Here is a 22771-nt window from a genome sequence, read left to right on the forward strand (position 1 = left end):
AATAAAAAAACCAACATATTAACAAAATGACTTCAAAATAAAGACAGTAAATAGTTCCCTGCATTATTGATTCATGGAGTTTTCTGCTATTGTTAACTATTATTGAACATAGTTCCATGGATTTTAATACTTTTATTTCGGCAGCATCAATATTAGTAATATATTAAATAAACTAAAAGAAGCAGAACACCTAACCGTGTAGGTAGAAGTCCTTAAAATTAAAAGGAGGGCAGCCTCAATAGCATCTGACTGTAAGAAAAATGGTGGGTGGAAACTAAATGGTAGATGGCATCAAGAGAGAGAAAAATATATAGATATAATAGATTATATAAATCATATCATGTTATAATAAGACAGGAATAGAGACAAAAGAGATTATAAAATCTAATATAAATTACAATGATACTTCCTAAGGATTTCTCAGATTGCACATAACCCTCATTGTTTTTTAATATTTTTCAAACAATCAAGGGTTAGTATCTGTGTGTATATATATTATACATACATACATATATATATATATATATATATATATATAGAGAGAGAGAGAGAGAGAGAGAGAGAGAGAGAGAGTCAATGTAATACTAAAACAAGTAAGGAGTTTCCTCTAGGTCCCTGAATATCAAACGAGATAAAGAAAAAGATAAGAGGCAAATGTAATTTATTCAGAAAATTGTAGACTACCATAAAAAATTAATTTGTATGGTCCCAATTAGCCCATGAAAGGAGGCCACTAGCTATGGTCAAAAGTAATTTGAAAATCATTACAAGGAATGAATGAAGCAATTATGCAGATGAAAAATTAGAAATGAAGAAAAGATTATCATCAAACTCAGTTTGTTTCATAAAAAAAAGTACAGATGAAGAATCTGGAAACTTACAATGGTTAAAAAGAGACAAGTATGATAGTAGATTGTCCAATACTAACTAATAAGAGTGAGAAATTACATCATCAGTCTTCGTCATAAGAGACATGAAAGCTGGTTGTGCAACCAGAAGCTTCAGGGTCTTCAGCCCCACAACAGTCATAGAACTTTGCAGCATAAGGTGGATCATCCGGGCCCAATTCATAGTACCTTCATAATTAACAAAAAAATAAATGGCAGAATATGGGAATGGATTGATAATTGAAGTTGAAAAGATATAAATTTCCAGGTCACCAGCCTGGCATTCACATTCACCTGATAAGGTGAAGCCAAGTCTAAGATCTGGTCAACTTAAAACTTCATTCCTAAAATAACAGGTAGCAGGCTGTCTATCTCATTGCCTTTGAAGAAAAAAAAACACACTGATAAATATCCATTGTCCTTCTCACTTGGAAAAACATTGTTTGACACCATTTGATGAAAGGGTAAAATAGTAATAAAAATAAATAAATTCTTGCATTTGTAAAGAAAAAGAGAAAGTAAAAAATAATAAAGAATAGCGTGAAATGAATGTAAAAAAATTATGTGTCAAAGTATCATTTTCTTTATGTTACCTTCGAGTAACTTACACGTAAGCATCTTCCAATTTTAGTTGTCCAAGTACAACATTGGCATGTTATGCTTTGCTTTATTTAAGATTCTTTGCTGCAAGATTTAGAATCTTTTATTCCTCTTACCACTATCCTGATTTAAGTACTCACGTAAGAATATGATGAACACAATGAACGAGTAACAAAATTCCGGACTTTGAAACAGAGAAATTACAGGAATTTACAAAACTTCATTGTGTTGTGTGTGTTTTGCAAATTACCATAAAAAGTTGTACTGTGAATAGGATGTCTGACATGTGAATCCCCTGTGCCTAGTAGAAATTTGAGGTTATAAGTGGGAAATTTGTGGAGATTACAAGATTTTGACCACTAAAAGCCCGTCGAACTCCAACAACAAACAGGATCCGAGAACTCGTTACACAATGGCTATAATCTAAGACAAATTATCCCTTTTGTCAGAAAACTTGTCAAGAGTTTTGGTAAGTGAATATATCAATCTGACAGTCTTAAAAATAATCAAGAAAAGGAAGATATATCAGAAACTTTCTCAATGTTGGAAGGTTTTCAGTCAAACTCAGTATTGACTGTTGTAAATTGTAATAAAAGAAGGAAAGTAGTGAAATAAACATACTTAGTTTCAGCTAAACGAAATCTTAAAGCCTTTGCATGTACAAAGTGATGCTTCAGAGGTTTATTATGAATCATGTTCACAGACCAAGTCTTTTACCACGAAGTCCTTAACAGTTTCATGGTTTTGATTAAATCTTTTTTGTTATCTTTATCTACATCTGGCCATAAGGCTATCCTTCATCAAACTATCCTAACTGCGGCTTCTATCCATCATCAACATGCTACTGGCAGAAACAAAAACGTTCTTTCTAACCAAAATAAATGTAACATATTCCATTCTTCTTAATATGGTCTTAAAAAATCAGGTCACGACACTTTTAGAAAATATACCTTTTATGTAAATCGTCATCTGCAACCACAATAAATCCAGAAACTTCCATTACATTGTTTTTCTTAAACTGTGGCTTATAACCACTACATTGCTCAGAGTTTTTCTTCTCAAAACATTATGGAAAGTTGTGAGGGCTGCATGCATAACTAGCTTATCAATCCTATTTGATAAACAATTTTATCTTTTTTTCTGTCAAAAATGAGTGAAGTGACCCTCAATCAAGAGGTAAGCAAACTTGGTAGGGGCTTGAGGGGTCATTGCAATGTCCAGAAGGAAGGATTGACAGAGGATATTAGAGTATACATGTTGATGCCAGGATTGATGAATTTTCAATATAATTTCTTTCTCAAATACAACAAAATGAACAAACTTAGGTATCATATTAAGCCTTGTTCTCAGATTATTGGTATTGAAAAAAACTGGTAATAAAGAAAAATGCTGGGCAGTGCGATGATAAAGTCACATGCTTCTGCAAGAACACAAAGTTGCTCTAAATGCAAAATGGGAAGCCATTTATACATGACAAATAAGAAATCCATGAAAAAAGGTGACAAAACATGACATTGAATCAAAATCCTAAAACACTGATACAAGAACACGATGGTCATAACATAACCCGAATTAACCATTTTTTTCAGGGAAAAAAAGGGAATTTAATAGGATTGTGAACAAAAATTGGAGCTCCAAAAAAGAGAGTTTAAATTGGTAGATAAAATAATACCTCTTCTGATCGTCGTGACGGCGACAAACGAAGAAAGAAGTGTGGAAACGGCAAGAGGATGAAGTGTTGGAATTTGGGTCATAGCTCTGTTTACACCTTTTGCAAACCTTTGAATTTGAAAAGATCAATTCTTTCTGTTTCTGCTTCTCTTTCTCCTTCTCCATCTCCATCTCCATCTTCTTCCTCACAACCTTAACAATAACCCAGCATTCAATATTTTCTTTTTAAGAAGAAACAAATATATAAAAGTTTGGTGAAGAAATAAAATTTTTCATCTCCATAGAGGAGAATTTTTTTATGATAATTTATTTAAATTGTAATTTTTCATTTCATAATTTTTTTGTCTGCCATCATAATCTTCGTATTATCCCAGATTCACGCTTCAGACTTCAATTTTATATATTTATTTCTTTATTCCTAACCTGTTTCTCTAGAAATAATTTAATTGATTAAATGTATATAAAAAATGCTTATGAATGATTAAATAAAAATGGCGAATTCGCAAACTCTGAATAGTTTTGAGTGGTAAAATATTTTCACGTTTTTAAGTACCAATATAGGTAATATAAAGTTACAAGAGTTATCTTTTATAGGGTCTATTTGAATTTACGGTTCAACACTCAAACTAATTTTCAATTTTTATTACATAATATATTAATATATTTTATATTTTTAAATTATTATATTAAATAATATGAATAAAAAGAAACAGAGACATTTTTTTAACTTATATTTGAGAACGAGACAGGGGATTGTAATATAACAGTATGGAAAAAAAATCAACTATAGAAAAATTGAAAAAATGTTTTAAAATGTGACAAAATTTAGTGTCATTTTTTCCATAAATTAAAAAAAAAAACGTGACAACTTGTTTTAGAATTAAGTTAGTAATCAATTTTATATTTGAAACAGTAGCTTAACCTTTTATACAAGTTTATTCATTATTCACTTGACATAGAATGTTGTTATTGTATCCCTTTTGAAAAAGCCCTAACAAGTAAAATTGACAGGTTTGCTTTTGGTTCCCATTAATTTTTTATATTTTATTATTGGTCCTCGATGACATTTGTTCCATTTTAGTCCTCCATAAATTTTTATATTTGCTTCGGTCTATGTTCTTGATAAATTGTTTTGGTCTGTGTTATTTATATTCATTTTCGCTCCTTTAGCATTTGCATCTCTCCCGTATCTTTAAATTTTCCTATCTATAACGTAAAATTCAAGTAAAATTAACATATGTTAATTCTCAAAGCTTTGTTTAAAGGATAAAAAATTAATTAATAATATTGTTTTCCTTCCCTTAGAGTTTGGATAGTTTAGAGTTACAAATCTATGAAGAATAAAAAGTTATTTAAGCCGAAAAAAAAATTCAGCTAAACAATGTAATTACTTAGATACCCATGTTCTTTAAATTTACCAAGACTAAACATAATATCAGATGCTTCAAAAGAAAAAAATTGGCGCCTCCTACAAGATCATTTTCAACGCAAAATTGGTCCACAGCAAGACAATTTGTACTGCATGGCGTTTGTAAATGCCAACTGAGTGCAATTATAAGTGCACGTTTATGTAGTAATACTAGTATTGGTAAGCAGTGTTCAACAAGGACATGCCTAAATATCACGACAGAAGATGTCAATTGTTCACATAGTTCTCAGGTTTAATTTACAGTATCCTCCTCCTACACTATATTTGGGTCGTGTGCATTGAGCAAATGGAATATTCACACAGTAGAAACATTTCAGTTGAACTAACCAGATTTCTCAGTCGTAAGCTCCTTCATCATCATATTCTGTTGTGCCTTGCCTTCCTGAAATGATATTGAACAAGCTCTTTGTGGCTCGGCCAACTGCTCTAGTAGTCTTTCTAGCAGCTCCAGCAACAGCAGGTTGCAAAGAAATTATGGGCAAACTCGCCCTCTCTTGGATCATGGCTGTATTGAACCGAACTATAATCAGACTAACAAAGAAGACAAGATTGCACTGATATCACCCCATGTATTAGTATCCCCATTCAACAAGTGCTCCAATTGCTTGCTCGAAAGAATATTGACTACTTAATTCGATGCTTTAAGCTGTTAAATGGAATCTAAACTCCTAGTGTGGAAAAAGATTGATGATTGATTTGTGTGTTGGAGTTTATAATTCAATGGCTAACACCTGAGTCTCTTACAGAAATCCTCTGAAAAATGTAACACAAGTTTCAACCCACAATAGGAGTTAGAAAAATTCAAGTGTGCTTGCCTAGCCTTATTTCTTATTTCTCTGATACCCCTGTTGTATAGTTAAGATTAAGTGGGGAAAATGGAAAAGGAAAAACCAAAGAAATCCCAGCAAACACAGTATACGTACACTCGGTTTGTTGTCGTGCCATTGAACTAAATTGTCGGAGTTTAGCTTCTGCTGCTTGCACAACTTGAGCTGACGCGTTGACTCCGTCTGCTACTTCCTGGCTGATTGCCAAAAAACATATGATTAGATCAAGATATGTCATGTCGTTGAAATATTGACTTTGAAAACCAATTCCTCATAAGAGGAACACTACCATTTCTTACAGTCTTTTAAACACTCTTTTGTTATTAGGTGAATTTTTTGTGGGTCGTACTTATTTGGGGTGGGGGTCCTCACAAATTGAACCCAATAATAGTGCGTGAAATTCCTTTCATGATAAAAGGGCGTTTACTTTTTATCATTACCAGTTGCCAAATGTTCAAAATTCATTTACTTTCCTGAAAAAATTTATTGAGTTGTATTGATCATATTGAACAATGTAAGCCAGCTTTTTCACTTGCATACTTAACAAAACATTGGGTGAATGACCAACCACATTTTCCAATATGGAACTGAAGGATTCAGAAGGATCTCTCCCATGCCAGCTAAACTTCAGAAAGTAAACCAATTATAAAAATTACAAGTCTTGCATGAAGCAATCAGAATGAGAAAAACATTGATTATGTTCAACTGAATTTTATCCCAACACACCCGATCTACAGTTAATAATCAAAAAGACAACCAACATTTAGAAAAAAAATATATGGAAAGAAATACAGCAACAATGGAGTCAAAGCAAAGTAAACATTGTTACCTTAGATCACTTAGTTCTAGAGTTAGATCACTTATTTCCATCCCAGAAAGCCTAATAGCAGTCATGGTACTAGGGAGCTCCTCACGAGCTGTATCAGCCAGCTTTGAAAGGGATATTGCAGCATTTCTTATCGCCTAAGGAAGATGTACAAAAATGGTATATGAGTAGTTTGAGTCTGTTTATGCTTAACAATTATCCAAACACGAATATTTAGTGGGTGACGTATGATATGTCTAGGAAATAAAACATAGATGAGAAAAACAAAACAACACGAAGGAAATTCAATGTTGCAGAGAGAAGTGGTCTAGGCATAGCCAATAAGGCAAGTTAAGTTCCTATTAAATGAAACAAAAGTTGAAGATCTTCCACCAGAGAATACAAATAAAAAACCAAAGATTAATTTACATTAGCATTCATCAATAGAGACATAAGTCGCGTAAAGATTAATTTACATTATCTAAACAAAACTATCTAAAATCCAAAGCTCCCCCTAAGGAAAAAAAAAATCCTTTGTTTGAACAGTTAAGTTCAACTAGAATTCTTTCAAATTTGAAGTATAAACAATGAAATCTAAACCTATCAATTTATTATAGAGAACCAAAAGGAAGCAAATGCAACCAACCAGGCAGAATAACAAATGTTTATACATACTGCACTTACAAATATAAGCAACGTGATAGACAACTTACAAACAGGGCGGGAACAGCAGCAGCAACAAAGCTAGCGAATGCCACTGAGGTCTGCAGAAACAATAGTCAAAACATTTTCAGACACAGAGCAACAAATTTAATTCAAATCGAGTTGATGAAACACTCAACTCAAATTACGGTATTAATTAATTCATGAGAATATTGAGGGCTGGAATAACCTAAATAAACGTAGCCGAACAAAAAAAAGAAGGATCATACCGTAGAAGCGATGAATGCGAGGAGAAAGAAGGCTTGGTCAGAAGAAGTGAGTTTGGGTAAGGGCGAAAGAAACGAAGGAGTTTGAGGGGTTGTTACTTGGGTGTGGAAGGTTTGGTCGTTGAGAAGAGGTTGTTGAGATGGGTTGGATCCACTGTGTGACGGCGCAGAGGAGCAACGTGTGACAACCATGGAAGAAAAATTGGTGTTGGAAGAGACGAAAAGAGAATGGAAATGGAGTTGTCTGAAAGTTTTGGAAGAGTGTCGGAAGAGAGGGAGCAATGGAGAAGAAGCATGCGAGCTTGCAAGAAGAGAATTCATGGCTATCGATTTGGGGCAAGGAAATGTGACTGTGCTGTTACACTACTCAGACAACAATGACCTGAATCACTAGTTTAATCTTCTTTTTAAGGTATAACCATCCATCAAGTTGTTAACCATACACTTAGGAATCTATATTAAAATATCTATTATTTACTAGTCTTTGTACCTATTTGTGGTATTTTTTTTTTAATATTTGATGTTTAATAATGAAAGTAAATTTTATAGAATTGATTAGTTTTATATGTTTTTTTTAAATTAGAATAATAATAATAATAATTAAAGTAATAAATAATAATAAATTATAAAAATATTGTGTATATATTAATTTCAATAATTATTAAATATATTTTTATAATGATTAGATGTGATATAATATGTTAAGCTTAAAATAAATTAAATAAATTTGTGTAAAAAGAGTTTCATATATTATCTATAATAAATAATTGAGTTAAATATGTTTTTAGTCCCTAAACTATTGGTCGGTTTTTCGTCCCTGTTTCAAAGTAAGGTACAATTTGGTCTTCATCATTCTTTTCGAAACGTTCCTTGTAGTCCTCGAAAACTAAACACTGTTTAAAATAAAACGAAGGTTTCGAAAAGAATGAGGACCAAATTGTACCTTAGACGAAAACCAGAAACGGCCAATAGTTTAGGGACTAAAAACATATTTAACCCTAAATAATTAAACTTTTATTTCTAATAAATGATTTAATTTTTTAAATCAATTTAGTAGTAAAAAATAAAATATAAAGCAATGTATAAAAATTAATGTAATAATTGAAAATTTTAAATATTTTATTTGAATTGTATACCTGAGACTTAAATCAATTATGGATAATTTGTAAATACTTATCAAATTTATGAATTTATATTTTATTCAATAAACAATTGTGGTTAGATTTTAAAAAAGATAAATAATAAATAAATATATTTAAATACAACAATTATATTGAAAATTGAAAATGTGTTACCATATCCTATATATTTTTGTTTTTAATTTTCTTAAATTATTTATATACATGTAATACAGGGCATTGTTACATTTATAATATGAGTTTAAGTTTATAAAATATGTTTGGATCTAATGTTTCAAGTACATAGTGTTGTTAAGTGTCACATTTGTAGCCCTAAGCGATGGAAAAGTGACGTTGAGTGTCTATTAATGCCAAAAAAAAAACTTGGACTGAGTAGAGTAAAATGACGTTTGAGCAGTGGTTTGAAAAAGAGTCTCGAAAACGTTTTAACCTACCGCTGAGCGATGGAAAAATGACGTTGAGCTGATATGGAATTGAGAGCAGTGACATGACTGACAGGTCAAAATGGGTTATAATTTCGTATAATTTGTATCCTTCCTTCCTTCATGAGATTAGTTGCTGTATAAGAAAATCATAAAACTTACAAAAAAAATAAAAAAAGGTATATCAAAGGCTTAACCACAATGTACAAATAATTATTATTCCAATACAAAAATAATGAGAATATACATACTAAACTTGGAAACAAAAAGGAGCACATTCCCAATTCCCTAAAATTGAAGGTGTTATCCTTAACATTCAGTCCAAGTCTAATGATTCAAGGACCCTGCGAGCCTGGTTCTGGAGGAATGTTAGTCTCTCCTCTGGTCCCAGTGTTGGGTCAAACTGACTGGCTGCCCATATCAACGAGGCTGTTTTCTCCCCCAGAAGACGCCTTGTATCTTCATGTATACTTGCCAAAGGAGCCGAATCTCTTCCATTCACATGTCCAGTGAGTAGCAGCAAAAACTCTCCACATTTTAACCTAAGATAAAAAATCTCCATTATTTTAATTGAGTTACCTCCAGACTTAGAGCCACCACATGACAAACTTCAAACATGATTAAAAACCAAACAATTTTTCATCGCTTTCCACGGAAAAGATTGGCACAACAAGCTTAGATGCTTCAAGGTTTACAAATTTACAGTGCATTCTAACTTACAGAAACTCCTTTGTATAAACTAAGCAGTCAAAAGAGAAGAAAAATACTTATAATGTGCCGTGGGGTAACGTATTTGCATGGAATTCTTGATTTCTTGTTTCCTTCCATATGTTTAATACTCAGGAGATGCCTGCACTTGGACTTGAGATCCTTCAAGAGTTTTCATCAGTAAATGTGTTTCCCAATTTCTTATTGGCAAACATTCTACCTGAGTTTCAATTGTTTTGAAATGTTAAGGATGTTTTATTTGGACAGGGATATCCTTAATAGGATATACAATAGTGCTGGTTACTGGTGAGAAGGCCCCACAAAACCCTTTTCACAAAATATCTTTGTGCCATAAATGCTCTGTAAGCAATAGTCACCTCTTCCTCCTTATGAGATTGGCAGATTTTAGTAACATGCTCTTGTGCGGTTTTTCGAACACTCAATTTGTCTGCCTGATTTACAGGTATTCTTTGCTAACTAAGTCTGATATTGTGGAAGTTAGATTGATAATTTATCCACTTCTGATCAAGGGTTGTGACATTTCCAGTGTCAAGGACAGAAATTTTACTTACAAGTTTCTCCCTTCTTCTCTTCTACGCCACAGGCTTGCTTTCTAACTGTCGAACTGCACTACTCCAACAGATTTTGACATGTGATGGCCACTCAAAATATTCTTTACATTTAAGAAATGAAATTAGATAAATGCTATATGATCGAAGCTCAATAAATTAGAAATTTCGATGCCCTATTCTCATACCATAGAACAAACTCTACCAAATAGCTTGAAGAATAAGAAAGTAAAGCAACACAATTTTACAGGACTAACAAGCATGGCCTATAAGAATACAGCAATAAACCGAACAATACTGGAGTAAAGAAGTACCTGAGATTTTCATCCACTTGAAAATCACATGTATAAATTTTGTTTGGAAATAATAATAAGATATTAATAATTTAGCTTAATTCCCACCCTTTTTTCCTTCATTGGTTAGTTGCTGTAGAAGAAAATCATAAAACTTAAAGGTATATCAAAAGCTTAACCACATTGTAAAAACAATTACCATTGCAATAAAAAAGGAGAATATACATACAAAACTTGGAAACAACAAGGAGCACATTCTCATTTGCCTAAAATTGAAGGTGTTATCCTTAACATTCAGTACAAGTCTAACGATTCAAGGACCCTGCGAGCCTGGATCTGGAGGGCTGTTAGTCTCTGCTCTGGATCCAGTGTTGAGCCAAACTGACTGGCTGCCCATATCAAGGAGGCTGATTTCTCCCCCAGAAGACGCCTTGTATCTTCATGTATAGTTGCCAAAGGAGGCGAATCTCTTCCATTCACATGTCCAATGAGAAGCAGCAAAAACTCTCCACATTTTAACCTAAGATACAAGATCTCCTTCATTATTTTAATTATTTTATTTGAGTTACCTCGAGCTTGCGAGCCACCACATGACAAACAAAATACTGAAACATGAAAAAAACCAAACAACTTTTCATCCCTTTCCTTGGTAAAAGTATGGCCCAACAAGCTTAAATACTTCAAGGTTTACAAATTTACAGTGCATTCTAATTTACAGAAATTCCTCCATAAAAACTAAGCAGTCAGAAGAGATGAAAAAGACTTCTGATGTACTGCAGGTAACGTATTTGCATGGCATTCTTCATTTTTGTTTCCTTCCATATATTTAATACTCCAGAGATGCCTGCACTTGGACTTTAGATACTTCAGGAGTTTTCATATAAATGTGTTTCCCAATTTCTTATTGGCGATCTTTCTTCCTAAATTTCAGTTGTTTTGAAATGTTTAGGATGTCCTATTTGGACAGGGTTATACTTAATAAGATATGCAATAGTGCTCTGTAAACAATAGTCACCTCTTCCTCCTTGTGAGATAGTTTAGGAGTTTCGAGTAACATGCCTGGGCTGTTTTTCAAACACTCAATTGGTATACTTTGCTAACTAAATCTGATATTTTTGAAGATCGATGGATAGTTAATCCCTTTTTATCAAGGTTTGTGCCATTTCCATGGTGTTAAGGACAGAAATTTTACTTAGAAGTTTCTCCCTTCATCAGTTCTATGCCACAGGCTTGCGTTCTAACTGCCTTACTGCTCTACTCCATCAAATTTGGACATTTCATGTCTACTCAGAATATATTATTTGCATTTACCAAATTAAATAAGATATATGCTATATGATCGAAGGTCACTAAATTACAAATTTTGATGCCTTGTTCTGATAGCATGTATCAAGTCTCTGCCTAATAGCTTGAAGAGATAAGGACTAACTAACAAGCATGGCCTATCAAAGAATAAAGCATTAAAATGAACAACACTATGAAGAAGCAGTACCTGAGATTTTCATCCACTTGTTTGTCTCTTAGAAGGTCAGCAACTTCCATAATACCATTACATTTCTCGAAATCCTGATAAGTAATTATCAAGAGAAATATATTAAAAAAACGAATAACAAAAGAAATATTCCTTAGCAGAAAACTCTGCTAAACCTCCAGTGGAACATCAATCAGTAAATCCTATCGCCCAAGCGAAGACTCTCAGATATCAAAAGCTTTTATAAATTGGAAAAGAATGGAAGAGAAAATGATGGCATAAATTCCTGAAGCACAACTCTTTTCCCTCTTTATTGGCAATGACAGCTGAAAAATTATTTTGCAACTTTTCCTCATTTAAAAACAAATACTGTTGAAGCAACAACTCAGTTCATAAAAAAATGAACACAAAAAATAAACAAGATGTTAATTCTCAAATTATAGAAAAGTGATACATATTTGTAACTGCTGTGAAGAGTGTCAGGCTACCATTTGATTGGATGATGAATCCACCATCAACGAGATTAAAGCATCTAAGCAGGCACCTTGCTCCAATACTCCACGAGTGGATAATATATTCATTAAAACCTACAAAAGTACAGCAATTTTTAAATATATAACTCAGTATCTAAATGTTCATATCCTTTTTTAAGATTGGAGGCCTCGGTGGGAGAGAGAAGGAGTGTCTTGTGCACGTGTGCTATTCATGAATCGCACTTTGTTTTGCATACAATTGCAGTGCCATGCTTAAATCAAAGGAAAAGGATAAAAACATCTTTTGCATTTGGATTCCATTCAAAAAAAGGTTTTCATTTGACATTCCATTTTAACTAATGCTACCATGGGGTATCAATGAATGTGCAAAGAAAGAAATTGAAGGGATAATTGTTCTTTTTAAAAAGTGAGTGTTAGATATAAGAAGGGGATGAGTGCTTCTCCCATAAAGACATTAAAACACATAATAAAAAAAATCATGTTGGCAATAACAGAGCTTGTGTTTATGCTATGTGCTGATTGTGCCGATGATGTAAGTAATCAGCACAAGACCATCCATAAGCAGGAAAGAAGGGGATTACGGTATCGATTTGGTTGTTCTCTTTTTAGATTGTGTGTGCCTTTCCTTGAGGCAAACATCACATCTGCGCCATCTTTGAATTAAGAGTCTTTCTTTTTTAATAAATTAGAGAACTGAAAATACTGAAGTAAAAATCCATAAAACTTGTATGGAAAAGTAACTTGTCACAATATCCGAAGCCACAGAAATGGAAAACATGAAAATTTCTAAAGCAATGAAAGTGACCTGAATGGCATTGTTTTGATGGGCGAGTATTGTACTCTCTGGATGAAGCAGACAACACCCTTCCAAGACTCTAAGAGCAAGCGCAACTTCAGCATCAGTAGATGGACTCGTCACCTTCATTGGTTCCACACCAAATATATGGCTCAAGTCACCTACCTTACTCTCATTGTAATCATCCCCACTCTCTTTGAGCGAGTGCTGAAACAAAACCGGAACCACTGCAAACCCAACCACATGTTATTGAACAAACACATATTGATAAGATCATCATCATCATCATTATTATTATCAATTTTATCATCATCATTATCATTATTATTATTACTATTACTACTACGTAACCGATAAAGATTTTCAACCTAAAGTTTAGTTAAAATTGCTGGTTATATCAGACAAGATATTTTCGTATCATAAACTACCATTTAGTAACCAAAATCTAGGTAATATCTGTTTGATACTGATTTGGGTTGATTCGGGAATCAGTTGCATGAAGAGTTATATTCTAGATCATGGAATTACTTTTCAAACATCTTGAACAGGAGGGGTGATTAGATTACTGTTATGGGCGATCCAGATTTTCAGTCTAAACTTCTTAAGCTGGAATTATTCAAAATATAAGAGAAGATATTTTTGTATCAATAACTACCTTCCGGGAGCCAAAATATAGATAAAATGTATTTGATACTGATTTGTCTGTTAGTATATAAACACTAGTACATAAACTAATACATGGATCAGAGACAGTTTGCTCTCATTTTATTACATATTTAAAAAAAATGTTTAACTGAATAAAACAGACCTTGGAGTTGGGGAACGCATTGGGTTTGATTAAAGAGGTCAATGGTTGATTCAGCCTCCGCAACGGAACGGAGGAACTTGAGAATGGAACGGAGAGCTCGAACACGGAGAAAGGAGAATTCGGCACGTGCATCTCTGAGCCCCGTTCTGAGGGCGAGAGTGACTTCTCTATACACTCTCTGCTGCTGCAGCGACTTTCCGACTTCGCTCACAACACCGTCATCCTCTACCGTTGCATTTCCGTCCCCTTTCTCTGTTGTTTCACTCCACAACGGCTTCTTCAGGTACATCTCCGTTTTGCTTCGCTCAGACAAGACGAATTTCTCAATATCGATATTAATTCATACTCGCCTTTCAACAACGGAGCCAGTAATCCAGTGGATCATATCAAAACCTCGTCGTTTCAGATCCCTGCGATCAGAATCAAATTCCGAGTTAGGGTTCGTGATGAGAGGTCAAAACGAATTGGGAACTGTTTGCTCACTCTATTTTCGTTTTCAGCAGTCATTTCTCGCCCCTTTGTTCAAATATTTTGAAGAGTAAATTTGTATAACAGAAACTTTTAATTTTCATTAAGCAGCATTTTATATTTAAACTCGCCAAGTTTATTTTATATTATGGATAGCAAACCTATGAAATTAAAGAAGTTTAAAATTATAATTAAAGTGGCAAAAACGAAAAACATAAGTATTGTACTTTCTAGGCATTTCAAATAAATATAGGAAATTAATAGGATGACAATGCAATAAAAAAAATTAACCCACCAAAATCAGAATTACCTCAAATTGCATAAAGCAAAATAGTTCGTCTCGCGTTTTTCTAACGGGTTTGTGGGACTGCTTGTTTGGTCCGTCTCACTCTGTCACCTCTAAATATTAAATAAATAAAGTAATTAAGATAAATTATCTCTGGAATAATTTTCAACCCATTCAATACTATTATTAATGTGATTTTTATGGTTTACTTGGTAATTTCATCATTATATTAAAGTATTTAATTTAATTAAAAGTATTTGTTTTTGACTCAGTTAAATTTATATTTTTGTAGAAAAAAAATTAATGTCGTCTTTTTAAGAATGAGTTTGAGAGAGATTTAATGGATGAATTTAAGGAGATGAATAAATAAAAGTATGATTGTTTTTATTAAGGAATGGAAAATTTAATGTAAAGAAATTTAAAGTAAATTTTTGTGAAAGATTTGATAGATAAAAAAATGTTCTAGACTATAATTTTACGATCATGACTAAAATTATATAAAATAAAATATAACGATTATTATTATAAATTAGGGTTAAATATGTGTTTATTTTTAAATTTAAATGAAAAGTATATATTTAAAATTTTAACTTAATTTTTCGTTAATTTTAAAAAAATATATATTTAATCTTTTTAATTAAATATTAGTAAATTTATTTGATATTTTAAATATATTTCAGTGTTTACAATTTTTTAACACATTTTTATCAATATTAATTAAAAAACGCCTTTAAAAACTAGAAAAGAGAGTAGTCCAAATTTTTTACTTATTTTATTATTATTATTATATTATTATTATAATTATTATTATTAATTATTCACAAAGTTATAAGCAAAAATATAAAAGTACGTTAACTTGTCTTTTCACTATAGTATCTTCGTTAATGAGAAGATGAAAGTCTTGAGGTCTCACGTATCTATCATACTAAATTAGTTTAAAATTTGTTGAAATGATTCAGAAATTACGAGAAAATGGAAAATAAGTGTATATAGTTGATTGGATTGATTAGTTTTTTACGATAGTATATAAAGAAATTTTTCAAAATTTTGTGTCATTCTCCTCTGCATGCACTTCTTTTTTCCAAGTTTCTGAGTTTCGTTTTTTCCTCCTTCTCTCTACAAATTCTCTCTATAAAATTCTCACTTTTCTTCATCAGATCATCAATCAGGTTGTGTCTGAGCTTTCCTGGTGTCAAGAGATTTCTTTTGAATCGATCAAGTTGTTGTTTTGAGCTGGTAAGTTCATCCTCTTCTTAGAAATTCTATTTTCTGGTACATGCAAGCCAAGTTTCTGGTTGCACGTGTTTATCATCTTTTTCTCTTAAATTTTGATCACATTTCTGGTCTTTTGGTTGGTCTATTTTCATTAATCGGTGGACCATAGGTTTCTAGAATTTTTGGTGGTGAGCGAGTTTCTACAACTGTGAGCTTCCAGTCCAGTTAATAGGTAAGGGAAGCTAAATAATTTAATTTGTATGTTTATAGGTTTATAACGAATTGTATGATTGATTTAAATGTATGTTGAATTTCTGTTTTTGATTGGATGTGAGGACTGAACTATGTGGACTAAATTTGGGGAGTATTATGCAGAAAAAGTGTTCGGCCAATATCAATTTAAGGAAGTGAGAGGGTGAAAATGAGAATTTGAGGTTGGGAATGGTTTTTTGGCAGTGAGGTGAGTTTGAACAAGTGCATTGTGACCTGTTAGAATCATTAAGATGGTAAAAAATGTATAAAAGTGGTAAAATTTGATTTTGGGTTCTTGAGTTGAGTTTATGCAGATTTCTGGGTGTGTTTTGGGTGAAATTTAGTGAATGAAGGTTAGAGATGTTAGGCACCCTTAGATAGGTTTGAATTGGTGTAGGAATTATGTTTGGAGGATTTGAAGTTGGGAAAATAATTTGGTTTTGGTAAATTATGGTGTTCTTCATAATTCTGCAGAATTTTTGCATAATTATGCAAAACGCTGAGTGTGCACTGTTGACCGCTCAGTCATATTCAGGTACTTGGTTATGGATTGGGTTCGGTATCTTTCATCTTACCCATTCATGACCGTTCGGTCCTAGGTGGTAGTTCTCTGTCTTGTACTAGTGCTCGTTCTTGGTCAAGCGTTCGGTCTTATACTAGCAGTTATGCTAGAGTTAGCGTTCGGCTTTATAATAGCATTTATGTTAGTGTTAGCGCTCGGTCTTATACTAGTAGTTATGTTAGTGTTAGTGCTCGGTATTATACTAGCATTTATGCTAGTGTTAACGTTCGATATCTTCTAGTGGTCGGTTTTTAACAGTGTTCGGTTAATTCTTCTGTTATATTTATTATGGACCGTTCGGTCTTATCCTTTGGGTAGTGAGAAACCGTCCAGCCTCCAACGTTCACAGAGTTCTTGGTTTTATGATTAATGATATGATTGTTGAATGATATTATATGTTAAATGATGAGGAGTATGTTTTAAGTACTGTGGAAGAAAATTCCAAGGTGGAATGTCTCGTGGATAGTTATTGAATTGTAAAGTATGAATGTGGATATCGTGGTAAGCTGGTGTTTATCTTGATATTCTATGATTACTCATTCTCAAGTAGAGAAGAGTAACTCATGTGTGAGAATGGCAGGAGGTCCTTTAACCTCAGGGTATCGAGGTAATTTTCACTAGACTTACCTTGTGGGGTAGCTTGATGGGTGTCTTGCTGTTTCACCACCACAAGTGCAAAAACACCTGTAGCTACACATTCATACAATCCGGATGATCAAGTCATGTGTTCGGTCTACTTATGAATTATGGTGTTCGGTCTATGCATGCTTCTAGTGTTCGGTAATAACTACTTGAGTGTTCGATTTGTGTATGTTTACTTGTATTCGGTCTTAGTATGTTGAAGTGTTCGGCCTTGCATTTTTGTACTTGTAAAAAATGTATGTATGTGTATGCAATTAAATTACATTAGCTTACCCTTATTTCTTTGTCCATGTTCCTGTTCGATTTTTCTCTTGCAATGATCACCTTTGGGTGTGAGCAGAGGTAGAAGGAGCTCGGTGGAGCAAGCTTTGGAGGAAGAAGAAAGACCAGCCATTTAGTAATAGTTTGCTGTTTAATTTTGTTAATAGTTTTGTATGAATTGTTTAGTTATAATCCTAACTTGATAATAATCGTTCGGATTATGTACATAGTTTTGAAATAGTGTAGGACTTTTGTAAAGTTTTAAATTTTATATGCTATATTTTTGGGATGTTACATTAATGGTATCAGAACAATTCTTTTCTTAGGAATCCTGTAGGTTTTGATTGTGTCTTGCTTGTGTACTCTTAGCTATGTATAGTGATTGTCTCTGTCTTCTTAAATTTGACTGATGACTTTTTTTCTCTGTGTAAACAGAAGATGGCAAATAGATCTCCTCCTTCTCCACTTCACAATTATGATACGTCTAACGTTCTAAGAATGATGAAATCAGTACTGGAAGCAATGCAGCAAGAGAATACTGCATTAGTTCATCAACATACTGTACTCTAAAAAATAAGGAAAATGACACTTGAACAACCATTTTTGACAACATTTAGACACGCGCACACGTGTCAAAATCTGAGGGTCCATTTTCATTTAATTTTTCCAACTGGACCACTCAGATTTTGACACGTGTGCGCGTGTCTAAATGTTGTCAAAAAATGGTTGTTCAAGTATCATTTTCCAAAAAATAAAACCCAATTAATGTTTTAAATAAAATAAAACAAAATTAAACATAAAAACTAAATAACTAATGAATTTATTATATATAATTCATTAAGTCTTTATATTTGGAAAGAATGGAGAGATGTTTTGTGGGACCCGGAGATTCTAGAATCTGTGGGAAGTTACGAAGTTGAGGACGGTTCCGTAATTTGAGTTCTCCACTTCCTCTCTTTCTTTCTTCTTTTGGTTTGGTTAGTTTCTTCTCCTTATCTTTGTGTCGTGTCTCTCCCCTGCAACATTACCACCACATCCAAACCTTGGTTCCTTTGTGTTTGTGTCTCTCTCTTCTTCTCTTCAGAGATTAGACACAGAACAAAGCAACCAAAATCATTTTCCATGTCTCTCTCTTTTCTTCCTGTCTACTCTTCACCTCATCTCTCCTCTTCTCTTTTCTTTCCTACGCCACACCTTTCTCTCCTTTGTCTCCCAAAATTCTCAAATGCCCCAGCTCCCCAATTTATTTTATGCTGCCGAAGGAACGCTTCTTTTTCCGCCCGATGTGGGCCTGGAGTCCCCGATGGTACTCAGTATGACAGTGGTATCGAAGAAGATGAGCAACCCATGAAGGCTAGTTGCGATGACGAAGAAGAAGAAGAAGGCCAAGAGACTCTTAGCTCCTTAGTTTTGCCCGAAAGATGGGATGTCTTGGGTCTCGGTCAAGCCATGGTGATGCCCTTTTCCTTCCTGCTCCATTTATTCATCATAATTGCTGTTAAACTCGCACGAATTTGCACACCCTGTATATATACTGCTCTTGTATTTAAGAATTGTTTCGTGTATGCTCTGGGTTTTTTGTTCCCTTGTGAGAAACGGTTCAAACTGCTAGCATTTTAGAATCTTCATTGTTCTTGTTTTATGATGGGTTATGCTGACGCTACCGTGATAAAATTTAGATGCTAATCCTTGGTGTTTTCAGTATGTTGACGAATCAGAATTGGGGTTTTACAATACAATATGCTTAATCATGATTAGCACTACAAGTCATCGTAATAATCAATGTTTGTATTAAAGTCATTACCAAGTCAAACTTCAATTCTGAATTAAAAAATAACAGCAAAAGAACGTACAGAATTTTAGTTTTGCTCGTATGGTTTATACTTTCATCGTCTTGCTGCTATGGACACTTCTCTGTCCTTTTTCTCCGAGAACAACTATGAAGGCGTTTTGTTGGAAATTCTTGTAGGTGGACTTCTCTGGCATGGTCGATGATAATTTTCTGAAGAATTTGGGGTTAGAGAAGGGAACGCGGAAAGTGGTAAATCATGAGGAAAGAGGTAGAGTTTTACAGGCTATGGATGGGTGCAGCTATAAAGCTGCGGCAGGTGGATCTCTCTCTAATACCTTAGTTGCCCTTGCAAGGCTTGGAAGTCGCTCCCTCAAAGTTCCTGCTATAAGTGTGGCAATGACCGGTAGTGTAGGGAGTGATCTGTTGGGGGGTTTCTACAGGTTTGTCTTTATTCTTTTCACTGTTTTAACATACTTTCACTCCATTTCCGGATAGTGCATTTTTCCTTATTGTCAGTGTAGTTAGGAGGGTGCAAAAGCACCATTGTTGTTGTATGGAGTGGCCCCTTGCTGTTGTGCAGCATTTCAGTATTGTGTTCATCATGGCCGTTTGTGTCCTAAAAAAAAGGTGAATTGCATTGTAATAGTGCCACACCTGTGCCTGAGTTCTTCTCTCTCTACCCTTTCAATGTGGCTGCATTTCTTCTCCTTCCTATCTGTGGGTCTGTGGCGCCCTCTGCCCCCCGTCCCTGTGCTGTTTCCAGGCAGCCTCTATGACCTTCCTTATCACTGCCAACCTCCCATACCTCCATCTGTGACCTCTGCCATGCGTGAAGCCTCTGTTTCATTTGCTAAGTGCAGCACTTGGCTAGCTGCCGAAGGGAGTTTGGGTTTCAGAGGAATTTGGACGTGTGGCGAAGACATTTTTATGTGTTTTTATTTTTATGTTCTGGGCATATAATATAACAAACTAACACTAATAGCAGTAATAAGAATTTCACAATAGTGGTCATATCATAATGGTAGTAATTGAACTATACACTATCCTATGTAGTAGTTTTGCAGTCAGGTGCTCTCTATCACAATTCAGGATTGGTAACTATGTTTTTGTTCTTCTTCAAGCCAGAGTTGTTCCTTTGGCTGGATTTTGGTGTCTGAATATGCATCCATATTTGTGTACTTTCTAAGGATAGGCCACAAGTAGATCATAATGATAGCTTAACAGATAATACAGGGGAAGAGGCATTGTATATGGAATCAACCAGGAAAAAATTTATATTTTTTATCCCTGTATGTTAAATATTCTATTACTGTGAAGTACTCATTTTTTCATCCAAAACTTGCAGTGTAGTTGCACACGTAACACCTTTGTACTGTGTACTCATTTCCACACATAATTTTGTTATTTAATGATTCCACCAGTTTTTGTTTTGGCAAGTGAGATTTGATGAAGCTATTTGTATTGTTTGTTTACGTTTTCTTTTAATTCTACAGGGAAAAATTGCGCCGAGCAAATGTGCAATTTCTTTCCGAGCCTATCAAGGATGGGACTACTGGAACAGTTATAGTTCTCACAACTCCAGATGCCCAGCGAACAATGCTTGCATATCAGGTTTAGTATGCTACAAAATGGATACTAAGATAGACACATCTGCCGCGTCCTTCTTGCAATTTGAGGATTCTATAGCAAGATGTTTATAAGTAAATATATCAATAGCAATTTATATAGTGGTTATTATGCACCCCTCCCCCACTTCCAACTAATGCACATTTAAATATATAATTGACTATTTGCATTACGCAATTACATGAGTTGCTCAAAAGTTTCTTGAGTTCTATTGTGAAGTTCAATTCTATAATTTGTATTAATTGCATATATTGAAGAACTATGTAAGTTTATCAACTAATACGCAATGAGCATGCACAGTATTTACCATATATATTATTGTCTATTCTTCAAGTAATACTTCCTTGCTGATTATTCAAAGCACAGTGGTTCTTCTTTTACATTTATTGTCCAAATCTAAGCTCTGTATTATTTGCTACTGCAAATGGTGAAGTTGCTAAAAATATTTTGGCATTCTATTGTCAGGGCACATCTTCAACTGTTAACTATGATGCATCCTTGGCTAGTGCAGTTTCCAAGACCAACATACTTATTGTTGAAGGGTATTTATTTGAACTTCCTGATACTATTAAAACAATAACCAAAGCATGTGAAAAAGCTCGGAGGAACGGTGCCTTGGTTGCAATAACAGCTTCAGATGTTTCCTGCATTGAGAGACACTTTGATGATTTTTGGTAAAACCGTCACTTAATTTTTATATAATACTTGATATCATGTAATTTCCGTACCATTAATCCTGACCTTCAATAACAATTTTGTTAACCTAAAGCATAAATTTGTGTAACAAGATAGATATGATTAATTTGTTTTTATTGTATATTCCATGTGCTTGTTCTGTTTTCAGTTGATTAAGCTGTGAACAAATCTGAAATTAGCTCCCAACTCATCTAATTTTGTAATTTGTCTTAAGCTTGTAAAATATAGGAATTGCTAAAGCAATCTAGCAAACTTTGAGAGTGATGTGAGGCAATATTTCTGAATGTGTGTGATAATTGCTAACCAGGCTGTTGAAGGACTGGGGGGGAATCAAATTCAATTAGGCAGATTGCATCATCAAACCTGTAGGAACCACTTAAATTCAATTAACCAAAAGTAAAATTGGTTCATAATATGATATTTGTTCAGGTGTTAGATCACACGCATGTATGCTCTTATAACTGGTGTATTTTTCCATTCATCAGGGAAATTATTGGGAACAGTGTTGATTTAGTCTTTGCAAATGGTGATGAGGCCAGAGCTCTTTGTAATTTTGAAGCAAAGGAAAGTGCTGCTTCAGCTGCAAGGTATCTGAGCCACTTTGTTCCTCTGGTATCCGTTACAGATGGTCCTAGAGGCTCTTACATAGGTGTAAAAGGGGAAGCTGTATATATCCCTCCTTCATCATGTGTTCCAGTGGATACTTGTGGTGCTGGTGATGCATATGCATCTGGTATTCTATATGGTCTTTTAAGAGGCGTATCAGATTTGAGAGGTATAGGCACATTAGCAGCTAATGTTGCTGCTACTGTTGTTGGACAACAGGGAACACGCCTTAGAATTTCAGATGCAGTCAAATTGGCTGAATCTTTCGAATTTCAACTCGATTCCTCTTCGGTTGGCACCGATCATATTTCCAGCGTCTAATCAAAGTTGGCACTATGAAATTTAATTACAATTTTTTTTTCACGAATTTATTGTATTCCTTTGATCATTATGTTTCAAAAGAATAGCCCTGTAAATACTCAATTTTGTAAAAAGATTAGTTCTGTTAGCAATTCAATTACTCAGGCCCTTCTAGTCTTCATCATTATTAGTACCAGGGTACATAGATATGTTATAT

At 33.8% G+C, this 22771-nt stretch overlaps 4 protein-coding genes across 6 annotated transcripts; 1 reads left to right on the forward strand and 3 right to left on the reverse strand.

Annotated features, from left to right (window-relative positions):
• Positions 1–820: 820 nt before the first annotated feature.
• On the reverse strand, positions 821–3468 carry LOC124827054 (F-box only protein). Its single transcript, XM_047300036.2, has 2 exons — positions 3160–3468; positions 821–1076 (listed from the first exon to the last, which is right to left on the reverse strand). The coding sequence occupies exons 1-2, from the start codon at positions 3333–3335 to the stop codon at positions 953–955; spliced, it is 300 nt and encodes a 99-aa protein (XP_047155992.1). The 5' UTR covers positions 3336–3468; the 3' UTR covers positions 821–952.
• A 1226-nt stretch (positions 3469–4694) lies between these two features.
• LOC124827053 (uncharacterized) lies at positions 4695–7532 on the reverse strand. Its single transcript, XM_088108778.1, has 5 exons — positions 7152–7532; positions 6933–6983; positions 6244–6377; positions 5511–5611; positions 4695–5092 (listed from the first exon to the last, which is right to left on the reverse strand). Exons 1-5 carry the CDS (start codon positions 7467–7469, stop codon positions 4923–4925), a joined length of 774 nt encoding a protein of 257 aa, XP_087964904.1. The 5' UTR covers positions 7470–7532; the 3' UTR covers positions 4695–4922.
• Positions 7533–8891: 1359 nt separating this feature from the next.
• Positions 8892–14481, reverse strand: ISI1 (binding protein). 3 transcript variants are annotated; one of them, XM_047300033.2, is made up of 6 exons: positions 14332–14481; positions 13849–14258; positions 13050–13267; positions 12239–12337; positions 11772–11845; positions 10463–10799 (listed from the first exon to the last, which is right to left on the reverse strand). In XM_047300033.2, exons 2-6 carry the CDS (start codon positions 14135–14137, stop codon positions 10574–10576), a joined length of 906 nt encoding a protein of 301 aa, XP_047155989.1. In that variant the 5' UTR covers positions 14138–14258; positions 14332–14481; the 3' UTR covers positions 10463–10573. The 3 variants fall into 3 exon arrangements, with proteins under 3 accessions (XP_047155990.1, XP_047155989.1, XP_087966006.1); XM_047300034.2 differs by lacking the exon at positions 10463–10799 and adding an exon at positions 8892–9251 and having other exon boundaries at positions 13849–14387; XM_088109880.1 differs by having other exon boundaries at positions 13849–14383.
• Positions 14482–18505: 4024 nt separating this feature from the next.
• On the forward strand, positions 18506–22735 carry NARA5 (pfkB-like carbohydrate kinase family protein). Its single transcript, XM_047300030.2, has 5 exons — positions 18506–18986; positions 19504–19766; positions 20820–20937; positions 21418–21626; positions 22134–22735. The coding sequence occupies exons 1-5, from the start codon at positions 18657–18659 to the stop codon at positions 22573–22575; spliced, it is 1362 nt and encodes a 453-aa protein (XP_047155986.1). The 5' UTR covers positions 18506–18656; the 3' UTR covers positions 22576–22735.
• Positions 22736–22771: the final 36 nt, after the last annotated feature.

Source organism: Vigna umbellata, chromosome 3, assembly GCF_029865625.1.
Source record: "Vigna umbellata cultivar VRB3 chromosome 3, Vumbellata_1.0, whole genome shotgun sequence".
In the NCBI taxonomy this organism is placed as follows: Eukaryota; Viridiplantae; Streptophyta; class Magnoliopsida; order Fabales; family Fabaceae; genus Vigna; species Vigna umbellata.